Source organism: Tupaia chinensis, unplaced genomic scaffold (genome assembly GCF_000334495.1).
Source record: "Tupaia chinensis unplaced genomic scaffold, TupChi_1.0 Scaffold138322_1, whole genome shotgun sequence".
NCBI lineage: Eukaryota > Metazoa > Chordata > Mammalia > Scandentia > Tupaiidae > Tupaia > Tupaia belangeri.
In genome coordinates, this window is record NW_006198219.1 from 2,341,373 (window position 1) to 2,363,834 (window position 22,462).

The 22,462-nt window shown below is 38.9% G+C and overlaps 1 protein-coding gene across 1 annotated transcript in view; it reads right to left on the bottom strand.

Moving 5' to 3' along the window:
* Positions 1 to 22,462, bottom strand: part of SLC26A4 (solute carrier family 26 member 4) — a 64,787-nt gene that overhangs the window by 37,479 nt on the left and 4,846 nt on the right. Inside the window, exons 4-8 of the mRNA XM_027765414.1 lie at positions 14,698 to 14,808; positions 12,575 to 12,759; positions 11,830 to 11,994; positions 3,652 to 3,804; positions 3,464 to 3,546 (exon numbers count right to left, since the gene is read on the bottom strand). Coding sequence (XP_027621215.1) covers positions 3,464 to 3,546; positions 3,652 to 3,804; positions 11,830 to 11,994; positions 12,575 to 12,759; positions 14,698 to 14,808 — 697 coding nt within the window. The remainder of the gene's footprint in view (positions 1 to 3,463; positions 3,547 to 3,651; positions 3,805 to 11,829; positions 11,995 to 12,574; positions 12,760 to 14,697; positions 14,809 to 22,462) is intronic.

Genomic DNA, 22,462 nt, shown 5'->3' on the forward strand with positions numbered 1-22,462 from the left:
GTAATGGGTGCGCTCACCCTATAACAAAAACCCCTCAAAAAAAAAAAAAAAAAAAAGACCTCTGGCCAGACTGGTAAGGAGAAGACTGGCTATTGGTTTGCTCAGAGGTGAGGTAGGAGAGAGATCAGGCATTGAAATTTAGCAGACAGAGAAGTGCATCTTGTTGTGAGTTAACACATAGACACGCACGCATGCGTGTGCACACAACCATAACAGGACAGAAGCTTAGGCTTGATTAGTGAGAATTGGACACACAGGGTTGTAGAATAAAGACCAGTTGCGTGAGGAGAAAGGAACGTTGTGACTGTCTGATAGCGTCTGCTGTACAAGATAACTCCTCAGTCAGGAAGCGCGCCCTCCTGGCTTGAGCGAATCTGACATGGAGCAGTTGTACATTTTTGTCAAGAAAGGGAGTGGAGAGAAGGGCATAGAGTCACAGTTCATGTCTCTCTAATGTGACTTTGTTACCGAGGACTGAGCAATCCTAACACATGGTCTAGACCCTCAGCAGGATAAAAAGAGGCTGCCACCAGCAGCCTTGCTGGAGGATCGTGGCAGGGAGGAGAGCAGAAGGTGGGACGTCACAGTCTCTTGGCACCTCTTCCTTTGACTCTACTCACCTCAGCCACTTTAATACTTTACTTTCTTTGCTCCTTACTTCTCTCCACGCCACCCTTTCTCAGGTTTGTTAATAACATTAGCATTGTTTCTGTGCTACCAAGCGAGATCACATAACAAAGGCATTTCTTGTGGCTTGTTCATAATGACATGGGCTTGAGTATTTTATCCCTTCAACAAATATTTCCGGAGATTCTACTGTGACATGGGTACTTTGTTAGGGTGACAGAGCTGAACAACACAAATGAGGTCACTGCCCTTGTGGAAGAGCATATAGTTCTTGGTGTCAGGCAGATTAATTTAGCTGACCAACCTGACTAGGTGGTATGTCCATGAAATCAGCTTGATTAAACCTAAGGGCAAGAGGCTAGAGATCTATTTTCAGGAAGAAAGTAGACAGGAACTCTCTCTAGGCCAGGAAGAACAGCTTAGGGCCGTCAAAGTGAGCTCTCCAAATCAATGAAATGAAACATAGACTTATGGACAGGGCATGTGCTGTGGGTTACTCTTAACTTATTACATAGTAGAAGCCTGAAAAGGAGGATTAATAAAATATATTTTAAGTCATTGTTTATAAATACTCAATCTAATTGTTTTGTTGAAAACTTCATAACTCAAATAGTCAGATTTCATACTTTTTAATTAAACTCCTCCAAGCATTAGACTTTGCTATCAAAATGTTGCATCTTGGGACCAGCAGTTAGCATAATGGCTATGTCGCTGAACTCGCATGTAGTCAGCTGTGGTTCGAGTCCCAGACCCGGTGACTTAAACTCATGCTGGGCGCATGTGCGTGCATGCCCAGGATCCCGAGAGGAGAATGGAGGAGAAGGGATTGTGCCATGGCCAACCTCCCTGGGGGGTGATTTCTCGCTTTCTATCTCTCTGTCTCTCTCTGTCTTTCTGGCGAGCATACACACCCTATAGCAAAAACCCTCTCCCCCCCCAAAAAAAAAGTTGCATCTCTAGTATAGAGTTTCCCAAATTTACCTGATCATAAGAATCACTTGAGTCATTTTTTTAAAAAAATAATAACTCCTAGGCATATTTTGTGGAAAACCTGATTCAATAGGTTTAGTGTGAGGACCAGGAATCTGTGTTCAAAAGGATCTTATGTGGACCCAGCCAGGGTAATGACAGTGCTACTCAATAGGCCTAGGCCACATGGAAGACCTGAGTCTGGTTCCTGGTTCACCCTAAAAGCTGGTGAGGTGGCATGCTCCTGTAATCTCAGGTACTTGTGAGGCTGAGGCAGGAAGATCATGACAGAGAAACCCAGGGCCTGGTAGTTAAGAGAATCAGATCCCTATAGCTGACCATCAGTTCAAATCCTGGCCCCAGCAACTTGAAAAACACACTGGGTGCACATTCATGCCCAAAATGGAGGAGAAGGGATTTCGGTGTGACCACAACCCTTTGGAGAATGCATGCATTCTCTCTCTCCTCCTCTCTCTCTCTGTCTCCCTTTGGCAAGTGCACATGTCCTCTAATAATTTAGAAAACAAACAACAAAAATGCTATTAAAAATAATAACAATGTGATTTTTCCAAAGAGGTAATTTTGAGAAATATTATAATGAGTAACATGTATATTAAGTTCTATGCAGTCAGTTGTCAAATATTTTTTAAATAGCTATTAGAAAAAAGCATAAGATAGGGGCCAGCAGATGGTGTTATGGTTATTTCACTGGACTCCCACATAGTTGATTGTGGTTCGAGTCCCAGACCCGGTGGCTTAAAACTCACACCTGGCGCATGTGCGTGCATGCCCAAGATCCTGAGAGGAGAATGGAGGAGAAGAGATTGCGGTGTGCCTATCCCCCTGTGGGCAATTTCTAGTTTTCTGTCTCTCTGTCTTTCTTTGTTTCTCTGTCTAGTGCATGGACCTTACAGCAAACATCTCTCTCTTAAAAAAGAGGAGAATATAATATTTGTCCAATGGAAATGTATCATTTCTGATAGAATAAGCTTGCCTGAGTTTTTATTATTTATATTTATTTTATATTTTATTATATTTTTACTATATACACAGAGAGAGAGAGATAGACTGGTACAATTTTTCTCAGCTAACATTATGGGAAGGAAACCACTACCTTCTGAGTAGCTGTAAGTCTAGTCATAGATGCCACAAGTTAGTGTTACAAATATAATAATTAAAAGGGTTTCCTTTCTAATCCTATATGGCAAATGATAGCGTAGGGCACTTGGTTCACTCCAGGCATTTAATGAGAGATCTCACTGACGTTTCACAACAAGCTCGAGTTGAAGCTTCGGCCATTGTTATTATGTTGTTTTATAGGAAAAATGACCCCAGGTTCACAAAACTAGGCAGTAACAGAGATGGACCAAGAAAGGCATTGGTCTCTTTTTAATTCTTCTAATTGAGCAGGGCATATTTAAAACTCTAATGCATTTTATTTGTAGGCACGAATGATATCATTATTATCTATGACTAAACTAAATGATAGCGAATTTAGGCCAATGTCCCTAATTCCTTAAATAGATTGTTCACAGTGTAATAAATGTTACTAATCATGATTCTGTTTCTATTATGTTGTAATTATACGTGTGAATTTAAATCAGGAGTTTGGTATTAACTGTACATGTTCTGCCATGTTTTAAGAAAATGAAAAGAATAAGAACGTATAAAAGCTGTTTTTATATAAATGGCTTGAACTTTATCTGTACATGTACTGCCTGTCTGATAGTTTGCACAAAATGGGTATGTCTTCAAGATCATACACAGATAGGACTAAGTAAAATGAAGCATATAATAAAAAGTTACATTTGAATAGAAAGTACTGACAATATATTAATATTGTCCAAAAGGAACCCCATGTACTTACCCCCTTGGGATGGATTTAACAATGCCAGCATTGTAATTTTTTTCCAAGTTGGCTCCATATGAAATGGCAGTAGCAATTATTGTCTGAAATAAAAGAAAATGTAAAATAACACAATTCCACTGGTTATAATAATACCTTGTTTGTAAACCTAACTAATGCTGAATTGTCTAACAATGTGTTCTACTTACCACAATCACTTCTATAGGAATAGGTACTGGAATTTTATGTTTGTAGCGATCATTTAATTCCTTAACTGCCATACAGATGATAATAGTGAGTAATCCCGCAGTAAAATCAGCAAGATTGGTATTACCAATTTTCTGAAAAATCTCAATCAGAGTCTGAAAAAAGAAAAATATTTCATATACTTCCTTCTACACAGACACACACCTCATAATCAGTTTTCATATGCATTTTTTTTTTGGAGTGGTTTTTGCTATAGGGCGCATGCGCTCGACAGACAGAGACAGAGAGACAGAAAGCGAGAAATCACCCCCCAGGGGGGATGGCCATACCGCAATCCCTTCTCCTCCATTCTCCTCTCAGGATCTTGGGCATGCACGCACACACACCCGGCGTGAGTTTTAAGCCACCAGGTCCGGGACGCGAACTGCGGTTGACTACATGGGAGTCCAGCAACATTATGCTAACTGCTGGTCCCCTCATATGCATCTTAACACATGAAAAAATTATAGTATCATTGTTGAATAACACTACAAAGTTTCAAATAAAATCATAAAAATGCACTGAGTCGGGGCCGGCAGGTAACATGATGGTTAAGGTGCTGGGCTTCCACACGGTCAACCATGGTTTGAGTCCTGGGCCTAGTAATTTGCTTTCTCACTTTCCCATGCTGCATCTCTCTGGTCAGCATACATGCCCTATAGTAAAAAATAATAACACTAATAACAAATGAAATAAACAAAGAATTTTAAAAATGCATTGGGTCCTATGGAGACCAATAACTACATATTGTTCCTGCTAAACAAACAAATAAGGAGACCAACAGTGGTGTAATGGTTACATTGCTGGACTCCCACATAGTCTATCAAGATTGAGTCCCAGACCCAGCGGCTTAAAACTCACACCTGCACAAACCTGCATGCCCAAAATCCTGAGAGGAGAGTGGAGAAGGGATTGCGGTGTGATCATCCTCATGGAGGATGACGTCTCGTTTCCTGTCTCTCTGTCTCTCCAGCTGATGCATGCACCCTATTGCAAAAATCTCTCTTTAAAAAAAATAAACAAATAAATAAATAAAATATTTTTCCAGATAAAGCAAAAACTTGCAATTGATTTTTGGTGACAGCCAGTACTTTTCGGTAAAGCTTTTCCTTCATTCTAAATGATACAGTTAATAGCAAAAATTCCTAAAATGCTTCATATGTAAATACAGGTGAATTGGTCTATTTTTTATGGCGAAGAAAAGCTATTGAAATGACACATAGATCACAAATAAATTTTTGGAAATTAATTTGGTACTTACTTAAAACTTTAACTAAGATAAATATAAGTAACTTTCCAAGTAGGTAGACAAGCTAGCTCAAGAAAAGCTACCTTTGGGAATCAGCAGTTAGCGTAATGGCTATGTCGCTGGACTCCCATGTAGTAGACGGCGGTTCGCGTCCCAGACCCGGTGGCTTAAAACTCACGCCGGGCACGTGTGCATGAGTGCCCAAGATCCTGAAAGGAGAAGGGATTGTGGCATGACCATCCCCCCTGGAGGGTGATTTCTCGCTTTCTGTCTCTATGTCTCTCTCTGTCTGTCTGGCGAGCGCATGCGCCCTATAGCGAAAACCTCTACAAAAAAAAAAAAAAAAGAAAGAAAGAAAGAAAGAAAATATAGCTTTGTTTCATCAGTAAGAGGTTTCTGGGAATCAAAGGTGTTCTTCAAGGAAATTGGCAAAGGAAGAACACTAATATCTTCGTTTTATTAACTTCAATCCTGTAGAAGTCATGACTTAAGAAGGTGGCCCTCAATTCTTTGAGAGAAGTCATCTTCCAGGTACTTTTCTTTGAATGAGTCTATCTATAGATACATTTTATATGAAAATAAACAAATGGCACATCTTACAGTTTGTAACATTCATTTGGCTTACTTTTACAAATGAATTATCCTTAAAATAATTATTATGACAGTCTAATAACAATTATGTATAATAAACATTAAGTAATCGAAGAGGGGGCTATAGTCCTATAGCACAGTGATTAAGCCATGGGCATAGGGAGCAGTAGCCAACATGGCCAACTATGGTTGCAATCCCAGCCCCAGTGGCTTGGAAAACACACTGGACACATGTGCATATATTCCCAGGAGTCTGACAAGATGGAGAAATGTTGTAAAAAAATTTGCTTCCTGTCCAACGCCCCATGCGGAGGGTGTTCTTTCTCTCTCTGGTGAGCACACACACCCTTTGGTAATTAAAAATAAAAAGAAAGAAAGAAATATAGGAGTCGTCTTGCCAGCAACCTCAACTCTTTGGAATACATTCAAGAGTCAGGGAATGGGGCAGGAGTGTGGGTAGAAGTTATTGTGTAAGGCAAAATACATTCCATCATGCACTTGGACTAGAGTTCAGACGCTTAACTTTTAGGAAGCCTCTTGAACTTTCACTAAGAGGGTGTTTCTGCTCTTACTTTAAACCCAATACTAATAAGTTTATTTTGTCTTCTTTCCAGAGTTACTGAAAATTGCTAGCGGTAGATACACTGACAGTAACAAGAGGAAACAGATGACAGCATGGTTTAAAAAAAAAAAAAAAGTGGTAGGGGGAGGTCAATGACCACAAGCAAACACAGGAATAAGAACTAAGGCGATGTAACAGGAGTAGAAACCCTTGCAAACCTTGAGGCTTGAAGACTACCACTGCTGTTTAGCCCTTTATATAAACAATTTTCTGATGAATGACCCTCATTAATTCATGAGCTAGGTATAATATTTTGATTAATTGTCTATACAATAAAGGTTTGTTTTGCAACTGGGGATTGAAAATCTTAGCTTAAAGAACAAAACAATTTTTGTTAAAATTGCAATATGAGTTTTGAAAAACAAAATCACTTTATACTACACACATCAAATAAGCCATAGGAGTGTATATATTGTCTACATACTGAGTAACCATTTAGGATCTCTTCTAAGAAGTTCTCTAACAGGAAGTTTAATCTATGTAAAAATAAAACTCACCCAAATAAATAGAAATGGATTGTACTCAGAGATATAGAAAGGAGAGTATAATTTAGTTTACTATTAAGATACTTAGTAAAATACATTTAAAACAAGAATGCATGTATAAATCAGTATTTTAGCCTATTAAATAGTTTAAATCATGCTAATGAGTTTTTCAGTAATGTATAATCTTTTGCTGTATTTCCTACTATGTCTGGAGAATTTTGGGGTCATTTCATTTTTTTTTTTTTTTTGGAGAGATTTTTATAGGGCACCTGTGCTCGCCAGACAGAGAGAGAGACAGACAGAGAGACAGAGAGTGAGAAATCGCCCCCCAGTGGGGATGGCCACGCCACAATCCCTTCTCCTCCATTCTCCTCTCGGGATCTTGGGCATGCACGCCCAAGCGCCCGGCGTGAGTTTTAAGGCACCGGGTCCGGAACGCGAACCGCAGTCTACTCCGTGGGAGTCCAGTGACATAGCCATTAAGCTAACTGCTGGTCCCAAGGGGTCAATTCATTTAGATGATTGCTACTTGTTCTTGCCTAGCATCATCTGGGTGCATAAAGCCATAGGAAAATAAAATATGCCCAGTAATGCATGAAGAAATTTGTCGTTTAACTTTTGGAGCTGAATATTTTTAGTTCATCTTATCTCTATGAATATAACAAGCCTTTGTAATCACCACTTGCCAGCAGGCATTTTCTGCTATCAGATCTTTTGTGTATATATACACCTCTTTTACGGTATTATTTTCTTTATTGTAATAGCATACATTTTACATGCTGAAATAGGTTCAAAGTAACAAATCTGATTAAGCTTAGTGATGGCTTTCAAATTCTCACCTTTCGGCAAAAATTTTCAATGTATTTGTTTTTCCTCCTTTTTATGGGAAGAAACGTAGCATCAACTTAGAAAAAAAGCAGTAAGGGGGTCACCAGGCTGTGTAGTGGTTTAGGTGCTGGACTCTTACATGGTTGACCACAGTTTGAGTCCTAGACCCAGTGGCTTGAAACACACCAGGCGTGGGTGTGTATGTGCCCAAAATCCCAAGAGGAGAATGGAGAAGGGATTGCAGGTGGCCAATCCCTATCCCCACTCCAGGGGGAGATTTCTCACTTTTAGTCTCTCTGGTGAGCAAATATACCCTACAGCAAAAATCTCTCAGGGACCAGCAGTTGGCATAATGACTGTGTCTGCTGGACTCCCATGTAGTCAACCGCAGTTCAAGTCCTAGACCCAGTGGCTTAAACTCATGCCAAGCATGTGTGTGCATGCCCAAGATCCCAAGAGGAGAATGGAGGAGAAGGGATTGCAGCGTGGCCATCTCCCCCAGCGGTGGGTGGGGGGATTTATTGCTTTCTGTCTCTCTATATCTCTCTGTCTTTCTGGTGAGCACACATGCCTTATGGCAAAAACCTCTCAAAAAAAAAAAAAACTCTCAGAAAAGAAGAAGAAAGCAAACAGTGAGGCTTTCCTTGCTTACTGAGACAAACCATTCAAAGTAAATGGGGGTAAAACATAATCACTCTTAAGTGAAGTGTGGGCTTACTTAAATAATTAAGTAGCTGCATGGTAGCATTGAGTGTTACTAATTCTGAATTATTGCCAACTCTGTGCTGTGTACTCCCTCTGCTCTTTCTTTCTTTCTTTACTAATATTTCCTCCTCCAATTCTTTGTATTCTTATTTCCAGTTGTCAATACCTCTTTGTGGTTGGGGGGAGGACAACCCAAATACAACCTTACAGCAGAAGAGATGTTGACTATACACCAACAGAAGTATCTTAATCTTACAGTCTTTTCTGGAGGAATCCACTACTTTGCATCAATTGAAGGATTTTTTTTTTTCCTGAATGATTGTAATGGTAATGTCATATGCAAAAATACTCTGTTAAGGGCCAAAGTGATCTGGTTAACCCTTATATAATCACTTCCAAACCTGCTGGTTATTTTCAGAGAAGCAAGCTTTTTTTAAAAAGATTTATTTTATTTAATTGTATCCACCATTATGATTATTTTTTAAAAATTTGACTAGAGACAGAAAGTGTTTTAAGGTCCCAGGTCTGAGACTTGAACTGCAGTCGCCCATCTAGGAGTTCAGTTCCCCAACCACAATGCCACCTGTTGGCTCTGAGGAGCAAGCTTTTATGCACCACAACATAGGGATGATTTAAATACTTTCTTAAAACTGAACTGGCCTGTGAGGAATTTTTTATTTCTTTTTCTTTCATTGCTAGAGGGCACATATGCTTGTCAGAGAGAGAGAGAGCGAATACACACACATTGAGAGAAAAGGAGAGAAGGAAAACTTCTCCCCCTAATGGGGCATGGTCACTTTATAATTCTTTCTCCTCCATTTCTCCATCCTGTCAGGAATTGGGGTATATGCACCCGCACACCTGGTGTTCTTTTCAAGATACAAAGCCAGAATTAGAACTATGGTCAGTCACGTGGGATTCATCTCCCTTAACCACTAGGCATGAGGCTGGCCCAAATGACTTGCAAAATTCTATGATATGTAATAGACTCAGAATAATATTCAGTCAATGTACAGCTTTAACTACTCTGTGAAGTTGACCTGTGAAATTTCCCATCCAGAGACTTTCCTAACTACTCCAGGTACACATGTGACCATGATCCTTGGCTGGCTGAGGCTAGGGATGGATTGCAGTGCCGAGGCCCTGTTGAGAGTTTCTGTTTGGCTTAAAAACTATTTTTGACCTTGTTCTACTATTTCCTGGTCACTTTTGTTCCTGTCAAAAGTGGGATCTTTGCAGCTAGCTTCTTCTTAAACATAGTTGTAGGAGACCAAAAGAACTATTTCAGTCTCCCATTGTGCAAATGTCTAGCAATGGCAGGGACCCCAGTTAACTATTGGCTCAGGCTTCCTGTGATCTGTGTGGGTGTGTGCCTAGCAATATTTGCATAAGGAAGTGAGTACACTCAGTAAGGAATGTCTTAGTGGGTGTTGGAGTCAGTGGGTTTGTATGGAGAATGAGCAGTGCCTGGCACATGGCAGGTATTCAGTGACTAGTTGCTGGATAAATGCGTGAGAATTAAGGAATAAATGAACAATAAATGGGGAAAGTGTGAAAGCAAGTAAAAGCAAGGTAAGTCAGGGGCTACACAATAAGGTAGTCAGAAGGTCTCAAAGAGTACCAAGAACTCAGTGGGGGAAAAATGAAAATAATGCTGAAATTAAAAAATTAATAAATAAAATAAAACTGCCTGTGTTCATGTCTTCTATAATAATAGGCTGGGACCCTGGGGAGTGAGTAAGCTCCATGAAGAGTAGCTTCATGTAATGAAAGTAAGAAGAAGAAACTGAGTTCTTACTGTGTGTACATTACACAAATTTTCTTTTATAATCCTCACAGCTCTAAGCTACTATTAACACCCCCATTTTACAAGTACACAGAGACTTATAGACGTTAAGTATAACATGCCCAAGGTCACATGGGAGATGGAATCAAGGCTCCAACTCAAGTCTGTTGAACTTCAAAGTTTATGATCTTAATCATTATGGTATTGCACCTCCTCTATCCATTCCTACTGTTTAGCATAATTCCTAGCCTGTAGTAAGCACTTAATATCTGTGGAATGGATAGAACAATGATACTATTGAGAAATTAAGCAAGTTATTAATAACCCCACTAATTCTTAGATACACGTGTATTGCCTTTCACTGTTTTAGAATAATAGGTGGTTCTCAAACTCTATTCTTAATGTTGACACCTTACTTTTACACAGTATCATTCTTCCCAACTAGGGTGACATCATGTTACTATTATCACCATTTTTCAAGCATCAATAACATCCTTTATATAGACTATGTAGTTAGAGCCAAGAACTTTTTTCAAATCTAATTAGTGTGATCTACATCCTTCTTTTGCATCTCTTTTGCATGTTGAATCATCTCTGAATCTAATGTTCTTTTTCATCTATAATTGCCAAGACATTTACATTATGCATTTTATGGACTCATCGTTAGAAAGGGCTTTATAGATACATCTCCAATCCTTTCATTTTATAAAGAAGAAAGAAAAGAAGTCTTGAAAGAATAATTTCAAATTAACTTTTTTTTTTAGTTGTGCTATAGAGCACATGCATTTGCTAGAAAGAGACAGAGAACAGAAAGAGAAAGTGAGAAACCCTCCCTTCCCCACCCCACCCCCGGGAGGGATGACCATGCTGCAGTCCCTTTTCCTCCATTCTCCTCTTGGGATTTTGGGCATGGGCACGCATGCACCCAGGGTGATTTTCAAGTTGCTGGGTCTGGGACTCAAACTGTGGAGTCCGTCACATGGGATCCATCTGCCTTAACTTCCACGCCACCTGCTGCCACCCCTCCCCATTTTTCCCCCTTTTTAAAAGTATTGTTACCTACCTGCCAAGCCCTGAACCAAGTTCTCATTTATCTTTTGTTTTTGTTTTTTGTTTGTTTGTTTGGTTGGTTTTTTTTAGAGATTTTTGCTATAGGGCACATACGCTAACCAGAGAGACAGAGACAGAAAGCAAGAAATCACCCCCCAGGGGGCATGGTCACGCCGCAATCCCTTCTCCTCCATTCTCCTCTCAGGATCTTGGGTGCATGCATGCACGCACACACGCACACACACAGAGTGAGTTTTAAGTTCAGGACTTAAACCACAGTGGACTACATGAGTCCAGTGATCTAATCATTACGCCAGCTGCTTGTCCCAAGTTCTCATTTATCTTTAACGATCCAGTAAGGTATATACTATTACTAACCCTCTTTGCAGAGAACATAGCAGAGTCAGAATTTGTATCCAAGTCCACCCAATTCCAAACCTGAGCTTTCAGCCACAACCCTACATTATGTATTTAAAGTTGCTTAGTTTATCAAAGGCAAAACAGACTAGACATGAAGTCTATCACATCCTAGACTGGTCTTTACTTCATCATACCACCTTCTTTTCATTAATGTTTTAAACCACAGTAACATTTCTGAAAACATTTAGACCAACTGAGAGCAATGATTGGCAAAATCTCCCTTCTTTATATTAATTCCTGATTCTATTACTTCTTTCAGAGAAGAATGTTTTCAAAGACTCCCACAATAAACATGGAGGAATACAGGTTCTCTAAGTAAGTTAAACAGCAGTTGTTTTTTTGTTTGTTTTGTTTTTTTTCTGGGATGAAAGGCAACCCATCCCCAGAGTAAGAAGCAACACTTACATAGATAATGGAGAGAACTCCATTATAATTTTTGGTTGAAATATTGAGGACAATATTTAGCTGTGAGACCAGCACTTGGAAGGCAGCAGCTGTTGTGAATCCGCCAACCAAAGGATCTGCCAAGTACCTCACTATGAAGCCAATCTGCAAACCTCCAAATATCAACTGGAATAAGAAGAAGGAAGGAAAAATTAAATGTTTGCAGGAGCAAAGAACAAACTGATTGGAAATATTAACAAATTAAGCTTAACACCAACTAAAACACTGGTAGTCTGCCTATAGCATAAAAAAATCCTATAGGAAATAAATCTGAATTTCTTAATGGCCTATTTTTTCCCTTACTCCCATTTTCTAAAATCCTAAAACCCATAGATATTATAAATCTTGAAGTATTTTTATATATGTACTAAGAAAAGCAAAAATCATGTCACTTATTTCTGTGACTTTCAGGTCCCATGACTGTGCACCGGAAAAATATTTTTCTCCTTTATGGAGAAAAAAATAATCTCATCCTCAGTTGAATCATTTTTTCCTGTTTCTGACTTTGATGAGAAGTGAGCCTTAATAAGTGGGGTCTTGCTGACTATTTTAGCATCTTACCTAAAACAATGTAATTTAGAAAATAGCTTTGGGTTCTAGCAAACTGATTTGTTTTGATTTTAGATGAATTTTTGAGTCCATATGCTTTAAAGTTAATTATTTCAAAGTAAAAACCACCCAGTCCATATTTTACGTAGTCCATTACCTGTATAATTCCGACCAAAAGAGTCAGGGTGCTCGCAATCAACACTCTGGCTGCATCTCTAGCCACAGAGTCTATCATGGTCGTATTTAACGCAGTGCCATTATTGCTGGATATGAGAAAGTGTTCATCAGGGGCCATGCTCAGAACAACAGATCCCACCATTAAACTGACCACAGGAAATGGTCCTGGGGAAGAAACACTGTCAGTTAACCAATTATTAATCACAAATATTTAGGATCGTTCTGTCTACACTGGATGAGAAAGATAAATGAAATAACTAGCTGTGACTCGGAAAATACTGTTTGTTCACCAAAGAAGCTATAAAGCGGATCAATAAGGCATTCAAAACCAAGAAGTGGGTGTGAGAGATATGTGCAAGGTGATCATGAAATAGCATTCAGGGTGTCCCATGAATACACTGGAAGGGTGCCTCACCTATCTGCGTGTGATCCTCAGGTGTGTGGGAAGTAATGGTGGGCTAAGAGTTGTCAGGAAAGGTTTCCTGGTAGAGATAGCATAGAAGTTGAGTTTTTTACTTGTTCCACTTAATTTTTATCTCAGATGAGCTCATTCACTTCCTAGAGTGTTCATTGTTCTGATCTCTGAGAGTCTGAGTACCTTGACCAATAACACAGGGTTTTTAAATTAGAATTAAGGAAGAGCAAAGAGGAATATCTATGTCTCTTTTCATTTGCAAGACAACTTTTTTTTTTTAATATCAAATTCTAATTGTAAGAACCTATGGTTGGAAGAAAAACAGAACTCCTTTTTTTCAGCAGCTGCTCCTTTTACTACTGATATTTTTACCCATCATGATAATCTGATTCTTTGATCATAGAAAGTTTTATGGGTGGAAAGATCCAGTACCAAACACAGTAACCTGGAATGTCTAAATGTATAACTTACCAGGGGCAAAAATCAGCTTCTATGTTCCTGACCTAGTGGAGAATTTGGTACAGACTGATTTCTCAAGGTCGGGAAGTTCTTTCAATCAATAACCTCTTCCTGATCTCCTCTCCTAGACGAGGCAATAAGCTACAGACTAGGAGATACAGTTAAGGACAGGGACATGGGTGGGGATAGAGTAGGTGGTGGAGGCTCATCCAGGTAGACATGTCTAGCCAGCAGATGGATGTAGGAGCAAAATTATCTCTAGTGTAAATGTCAAAGTCACAAAATAGCATTAAAACATTCTTTTTACTAGAACATTCTAGCAAAAAAAGAACTCATATTTTAGAAATGGTAGGAAAACCTATTATGAACCAAACCAAAAAGGAAAGCCAAGCTTAGTTCCTAACTTGTTTGGGGAAAATTTAGCCAGTTTTCCTGTATTGATGAATTAGCATAATTATGCTCTTTAATGGAATAACGAATATATATTTGACAACCATCATTTAGCAAGTACCAAGTTAATCTAGTAAAATAGTAGATTCAAAGATCTTGTGAGATTTTTCTTTCCATATCAATTTACATTTTGGAAGAGAATGCTTTCTGAATATAGAATGAAATTTATAATATTTTAAAAAAATCAAATATGTCAATCTAGCAGGTGGTGTGGTGGTTACACTGCTCCACAGTTTGAGTCCTGGATTCAGTGGCTTGAAAATCATGCCTGGCACATGTGTGTGCATATTCAAAATCCTGAGAGGAGAAGGGATTGCAGCATGACCACCCCCAAAGGGAGGTGATTTCTCACTTGTTCTGTTTCTCTCTGTCTCTTTCTGGTGAGTGTATACACTCTATAGCAAAAAAAAAAAAAAAAAAAAAAATTAAAAAAAAAAAAAAAAATTCTCTTTTATTGTCTCTGTCTCACTCTCCATCTATAGAAAAAAAAAAAAAAAAAAAAAAAAAACTTAAAAAAAATAAAATAAAATATATGTATAAATCTCAAATATGCCAACATTGAAGGTAAGCTCTAATTTTCAGATTTTCAAAATTCTCCTCTTAATTAAAAAAAAAAGTTATGTATAACACTAACTAATATCCTTGAACTGAAAAAGTAGCAGAGCACTGAGCCCAGTTTTCCTGAAAAATATTAACAAAGATATGGAAACATGATGTGTACAACATAGCAGAAACAGTTTAGACATGTGCAAATACAATTGTAAGATGTTTATAATTACCAACTGAGATATGTCTTGATGTTCCAAAGATAAAGTATGTCAAAATAGGGAAAAAGGCAGAGTAGAGACCATACCCAACAGGAACTGCAGCCAGTAGAGCATACGCCATCCCTGAAAGTACATCCAAAATGATAAAATTCACAAACAGGTTATGGGTATACTTTCTGTACACAAGAACAGACTCCTAAGAGAAATCTTCTCTTTATACCTTCAGTACATCAGCCCAATGCCCTTACTGTGCACACAGATTGGGATTATACTAGGGTCATATGCAGAACATTATCCCAATCATTAGGATAAATTACTGCATCTACCTTTCATGCTTAAGTGAATTTGCTCAGTTGATTAGTAATTCAGCCACCCACTGTTTAGATAAGTGGAGAAAAATGGTCAAGCCAGTTGTTGATTTATAACTTGGTCAGTCCAGTCCAAAGGCTCAGACCAGTTCTGCATGTGGACAATTTTGCCTGAGTTCCTCATTCCTTTGTGTTCTGAAGAACACAGTCATTGTTGTACTACTGTTACTTCTTTCTCACTGGGGGAATAAAAGCTAGATCCAAAGGAAAATACCAGCAAGTATGCATAGCAGCAGGCAAGACAATTCTTAACCCTGGTAAAGGAGACCAATTCTTCCAGTTGGCCATGCCAGCAGGCTCTGGGGCGATGACTGGCTACAGAGAAAGAAATATTTCAGTGTGCCTGTGAATTGGAAGAGAATAATGAATTCTTTTCTTTGGTTAAATATTTAGATATTTAAATATTTGATTCAATATTTATTTTGGTTAAATATTTATCCAGTTATCTTACTCCATATTATCTCCTCACTTTTCACTCACTCACTCACATTGAGAGAAAGTCAAGCCCTTTGACTTTCAAGTAATTAGTAAAGGATTACATTTATAATGTTTTTTAGAAGTGGCAACAGGGCCAGCCCTATGGTCTAGAGGTTAAGGGAGCCGGATCCCACATGGCTTGACTGTGTAGTCTGATTCCACATGGGCTGGTGGCTTCAGAAACATGCTGGCTGCATGTGCATGTGTGCTCCAAATCCCAACAGGATGAAGAGACAGAGAAAGGAAGGACTGTGGCATGACCATGCTCCACTGGCAGAACTTTCTTCCTCTCTCTCTGGCAAGCACAGGCATCCTCTGGTGAACTTAAAAATAAAGAATATTTTTTTTTAAAAGTGGTAACAACCTAAATGTCCTGGCTCACAGGAGCTCAAAATTATTTATTGATTGTTCCCTGACAGGAAAGTATCAATAGCTTACTAAATTGTACCTCATACATTATAATTCTGTGAAATAAAATTGATGTGGCGTATAGAAGTACATTTACTAATATGGAGACATGCAAAGTAAAAGAGAAAAAAAGTGAGAAATCAGGATTTAAAACTGATAGGTGCAACCAGCGGGTGGCACTGTGTTTTTTACAGAGCTGGACTCTCAGATGGCCAACCACAGTTCAAGTCCAGCAACTTAAAAGTCACATCAGGCACATGTGTGTGCATACCCAAAATCCCAGGAGAATGGAAGAAAAGGCATTGTCTTGACTGTGTAGTCTGATTCCTGGATCCAGCAGCATGAGAAAAACATGCTGGCTGCATGTGCATGTGTGCTCCAAATCCCAACAGGATGAAGAGACAGAGAAAGGAAGGACTGTGGCATGACCATGCTCCACTGGCAGAACTTTCTTCCTCTCTCTCTGGCAAGCACAGGCATCCTCTGGTGAACTTAAAAATAAAGAATATTTTTTTTTAAAAGTGGTAACAACCTAAATGTCCTGGCTCACAGGAGCTCAAAATTATTTATTGATTGTTCCCTGACAGGAAAGTATCAATAGCTTACTAAATTGTACCTCATACATTATAATTCTGTGAAATAAAATTGATGTGGCGTATAGAAGTACATTTACTAATATGGAGACATGCAAAGTAAAAGAGAAAAAAAGTGAGAAATCAGGATTTAAAACTGATAGGTGCAACCAGCGGGTGGCACTGTGTTTTTTACAGAGCTGGACTCTCAGATGGCCAACCACAGTTCAAGTCCAGCAACTTAAAAGTCACATCAGGCACATGTGTGTGCATACCCAAAATCCCAGGAGAATGGAAGAAAAGGGATTGCAGTATGGCCATCCCCCACAGGAAATAATTTCTCACTTTCCCTCTCACTTTCTCTTGTTTCTCTCTGGCAAGCACATGCACCCTATGGCAAAAATTAAAAAAAAAACAGTGCCCCCAATGAAAAAAATAAAAAAAAAAAAAAAAAAAACCAACCTGATAGGTATGTATGCATTTTTCTAAAATAAACATGTATCTTGTATACATTTTAAAAATCTGGAAAGATATTAAATACAATATGAAGTAATTCAGATATACAAAAAGATAATGAAAAACATAATATATGTCCACCATCCAACTTGAGAAAAAAATATTGTCAGTATTGTCAAAACTCTTGGTACAGATTTCCTCAATCACAACCCCTTTTCTTTCTCCACCTGAGAGGGTAATCACTGTCCTGTATTTGGTGATTATTCCTAGACATTTTGTTATATATATACACACACATATTTGTATGGCTAGTAGGATATTTATTAAAGTATTAATAGATTATATATATGAAAGGATCAGAGGAGACTTCTAGTTTGTAGAAAAGGTATTTTTTTCATGTTCCTAATATGTATTTTCTACAATACGTATTCATTCTACAACCATGGATCATGTACCTACTATGTGTCAGGCACTATTAATCTTTGTCCTTGAAGAGTTTGCATTCTAGAAAAATATGTATTATCGGTGCAATTGCTTTAATATGTAATTACAACAAGGAATTGAAATAATCAGTATTCTCAAGAATATGGAATGGAACATAAAGTTAACTCCACAAAAGGAGGTTAAGAAAAGAAAGAGCAGGAAATGAAAACATGTATGTTTTTCAAATTCTTCTCAAAATTCCATTTTTATAAACTAGGCTCTGCAGATTTATCTGATTGTTTTGTTTTTCCAAAGGGTGTGTATGCTCATCAAAGAGTAGAGAAAAGAGAGAAAGCACTTCTTCCTCCTCCAGTATTGCATGGTCACACTGAAATCCCTTTCTTCAATTCTCCATCCCTCAGAATGCTGGGAACACATGCATACACACCTTGTGTATTTTTCAAACCACTAGGCCTAGAATTTGAACTGTGGTCAGCAATGTGGGATTTGGCTCTCTGAAGGTATTGCTTAACCACTGTGCTACAGGGAGGGCCTTGCAGTTCTTAATATGCCTGCTATTCAGAGACAACTGCTATTCAAATACACTGCAAACATCTTTACTATAAAGGAACATGGTTCAAAATTCCAAAGTGGTATGATTTGTAAAGAAACTAAAACCATTGATTTACATTACAGCATCTTTGTGTTGGTACCAGTGCTATATAGGGTGGTAGCACAAACTGATAAAACAGGTGCTAATACATATTTGAAAAGGCCAAACCTTTCACCAGGTGAGGACAGACAAGACAGCCCCTAGCAGAAACTGAATCTACAAGGGCCTTCTCATGTTGGACTTCCTCGCCTCCAGAACCGTGAGAAGAAAAACTTCCGTGGTTTATTTTCAAAAACAAAACAAGCACGTAAATAAAAGTGGAAAGTAGGTGGCATAATTCCCATAGCTGTGGGTAAAGGAAGCACTAAAAGGGTTGCATCAATCTTTTGTTGCCTGAGGGAATTTTTTTTTTTTAAAGATCTCGTTTTCCTTAGCATCTCCCTGGCTTCTCAGTAACTTGAGCCTATCATCCCTGATTAATTTTCTGCCACTTCATGGTCAGCCCCCAGCCGGTGGTTATATCATGAATCTTGTCACCACTGAAAACTGCACTACCGCCTCTGAAATCTCAGTTTTGAGCCTTCCCCTGTCCAGTTACAGCCTACAAAACTTCCAGGCAATCTGGCAACTTTCCTTTGTCTTCACAAGGCTTCTAGTCCATTAAGTACTCCCCCTTCTTCTATTCTCAACATCCTTTAGTCTTCATTTCCATCCTTGCCCAGTACAGATTCCATCGAATTTTGTAAATATCAAACTTTTAAAAAAATTTGCCAGAGGCCAAATTCACTCATCAGAGAGAGACAGAGAGGGAAAGCAAGAAAGCACACACACACACACACACACACACACACACACACACACTCCGCCATGGGACATGTTACACTGCAATCTCTTCTCCTCCATCTCTCTCTCCTTTCAAGATTTTGGGCATGGACACACACATGCCTCCAGATCTGGGACTCAAATCATGGAGCTGGTCATGTGGGATCCAGCCACCTTAACCACCAGGTTATGGGATGACCTGCAAATGTTGTATTCTTAGATAATTGCTTCACTCTCTTGCTCTCTCTTTTACTTGTCTATCAGAACCCAAATCTGGTTGAAACCAAACATCTACCTTTCCTGTGTTGGCCTTCAAGCAGCTTACTAAACTGGTCTGGAAGCATCAGTCTTTGGGCTAACCAGTTTTATGCACAATTCATGATCACCAGTCCTAGATGGGCACTTAACACTACCTGGTAACCCAATGGCATGTCCTCAGGAAGTGTGGTTTTCCTTTCTTAGAGATAACTACTCAACCTCCCCTGCTTTCTTCAAAATGCCCATCCTTTTTCTCTACCAGATTTCAGAGACATAGCTTAAATTTCACTGAAAACATGGAATCCATAAGCTTCTCTTAAGCTGCTTTTTATTAAATTTGCAGACCTTTCTGTATCTGTACTGTTTGAGCTATCTTTCTTTGATAAGAGAGGAAATGCCTCTCCTGTGTTTTAGGAGTAATCTTCCCATTTTTGTCCTTTAATCCATCCATACTTACAGCTTTTCACTACTTTCTTTCCAATTGTTTCTCCTCTTCCTTTTATATCATAAACTTCTTTCTACTAGATCATTCCAGTTTACAAATGCGGTCTAGTATACTTTATATTATAATAATAGGAAAAACAATCCTCCTTTCACTCCACTCTGGTCCCTTATCTCCGTCTAATTTACAGTAAAACTTAATAAAAAAAAAAAAAGGGTTTTGCTATAAGGCATATGCACTCCAAAGAGAGAGAGAGAGGAAAAGTGAGAAATCATTCCCCAGGGGAATGGCTACACTGCAATCCCATCTCCTCCATTCTCCTCTCAGGATTTTGAGCATACATACATATATACATACCCAGTGTGACTTTCTTTTTTCTTTTTTAACTGCTGAGTCCAGGACTTGAACAGTGGTCAACCATGTGGGAGTCTAGCACATTAACTACCATTCCACCTGTTGGACTCTACAGTAAAACTGCTTAAAAGCAGTCTGGGGACAATAGGTCGTGTGGTGGGTAAGGTGCTAGACTCCAAATGGCCAACCATGGTTCAAGCCCCCAATCTGTCAGCTTGAAAATCACATCAGGTGTGTGTGCATGCGTGCCTAAAATCCCAGGAGGAGAATGGAGGAGAAGGGATTGTGACATGGCCTTTTCCCCGAGAGGGTGATTTTTCACTTCCACTTTCTCTGTCTCTCTCTCTGATGAGCGCATGCATCCTATGGCAAAAAGCTAAAGAAATTACTTTTTTAAATTTAAAAAGCAGTCTGTATTCCTTCAAGAGTATCCTTATAAAACAAACCAACAACACAAAAACCAACATTCCAAAATTCTATCTTAACTTCTGATACCACATTCCTCCCATTGTTCTTTTCCTCCAACTTTCTGGGCTCAGCATTCTTAGGCTCTTTGTTGCCTTCTCGTTATCTTTCTGACCTCTCTGTACTTCCTCTTCTCTTCCCTATTTGTTCTTTCTTCCTAGGAAATTACAGGCATTTCTTCCTCTAAGGTGAGAGGCTTCCTGGTTTCACGTCTGGCCCAGAGCTCTGCTCTGACCTTCCCACATATCATAGCTCCTCTGCTTGGCATCTCCACTTAGATGTTCCATATGTATCTCAACTTAGCATGGCCATAGGGAAGCTAGATTTCCACCCAACCCTTCTCCTCAGACCGTCTGGGACATTTCAGTGACATACCATCTGCCCAGTTACTAAAGTCAACAATTTTGGGATCTCCTGTGATTTTCATCTACACTCATCAGTGTATCAGTGATTCTTGCTGCAAGTACTTCAGATCTCATAGGTCCCTCCATATCCTGCCAGATCTGGCTTAAATTGACATGCCTGTCCTCAAGGCTGAGATTCAAGTACTGCAACTGAAGTGCCGAGGGCACGATATTTAAAGAGGCACTGTTTAGAGCGAGGGCCTCCCAATCCCAGCCCTGAGTAACCTTACCTCGTTGTTTAACTGCCCTCCATGGCGGCACTCCACTCAGACTAGAATTTACCCTGTTTCTCCCTTGAAAATATGAATCTTTGTTTTTGGCCTCAGGGCTTTTGCCCATTTACCTGCTACACATTTCTGGCTGTCTCCTTATCTTCTGCAAGGCCTTCTTTGACCATTGTATCTAAAATAGACTCATTTCCCACATTAATTCCTATTGTAGCTTTTTAAATTTTTTAAAAAATTATGACAATGTGTGTATGTGCATGAGAGAGAGACAGAAGAACTTTCAACAGGGTCTCATCATGCAGTGATCCTCTTTCCAGAGTCCTCCTGGTCCTCAAGATCCTGGGCACCCACAAGCGTGCATGCATTCTATAAATCAGAGATCCAAACTTGTGGCATTCCAGTGGCTTCCAGCCTTGCTAGTTACTGTGTACCAGTTCACCACAGCAGCTGGGCCTATTACAATGAATATTGCAAATTATAGCTTTTTCTCTATTCATAAACTTATTTAATTCCCATATTTACCACTTGAAATAAGTTCCAGTATGTGTGCCTGTTAGTAAACCACTGGATCCCCATGGCTAAATATCTAGCACTTAGAATTTGTTTATAGTTATCTATTTTTTAAAAGAATTATTTATTTAATTTTATTTATTCATTCATTTATTTTAATTCAACTAGAGAGAGACACAGAGAGAGAGGGAAAGTGAGAAAGCAAGCCACGAGGTTCAGGGAGGACTTGAACCATCGGCCGTGTAGGAGTATCCAGCACCTTAACCACCACGCCACCTGCTGGTCCCTTATAATTATCTATTAAATAAATGAATGATAAATACATATATGAATGAGCCGGATTAACCTCTTAGAAATTTACAAAGATAACTTTTTAGAGATAAATGTTTAGAAAAAGCATATTATCCATAAAGTAAGGAACTATACAATGTATAAATTAAGATTGTAGGAGGCCCAGCAGATGGCATAATGATTATGTTACTGGACTCCCACATGGTTGACCACAGTTTGAGTCCCAGATTCAGTGCCTTGAAACTCACCCTGGGTTCGTGTATGTGCGTGCCCAAAATCTGAAGAGAAGAATGGAGGAAAAGGGATTATGGTATGACCATCCCCCCAGGTGTGTGTGTGTATAATATCTTGCTTTCTGTCTCTCTGTATCTCCGGTGAGTGTATGAACACTATAGCAAAAAAAAAAAAAAAAATCTCTAAAGAAAGAAAAGAAAAAGAAAGAAATTAAGATTGTTAGGAATTAGACTCTGGGTTCAACACCCAGCTCTACCACTTACTAACTCCATGACCTTGAGAAACATTTTTAATAGAGTTCTCATCTATTATTGAAAAGGAGATAGCAATAGTACATTCTTCACAGGATTTTTGTGTGGATTAAATGAGATAACTGACCAAAACTCTTAGCACAGTGTCTGATATTTACTAAACAAAATTAATTTTTATAAAATACTTGGCTCTCAAAACCAG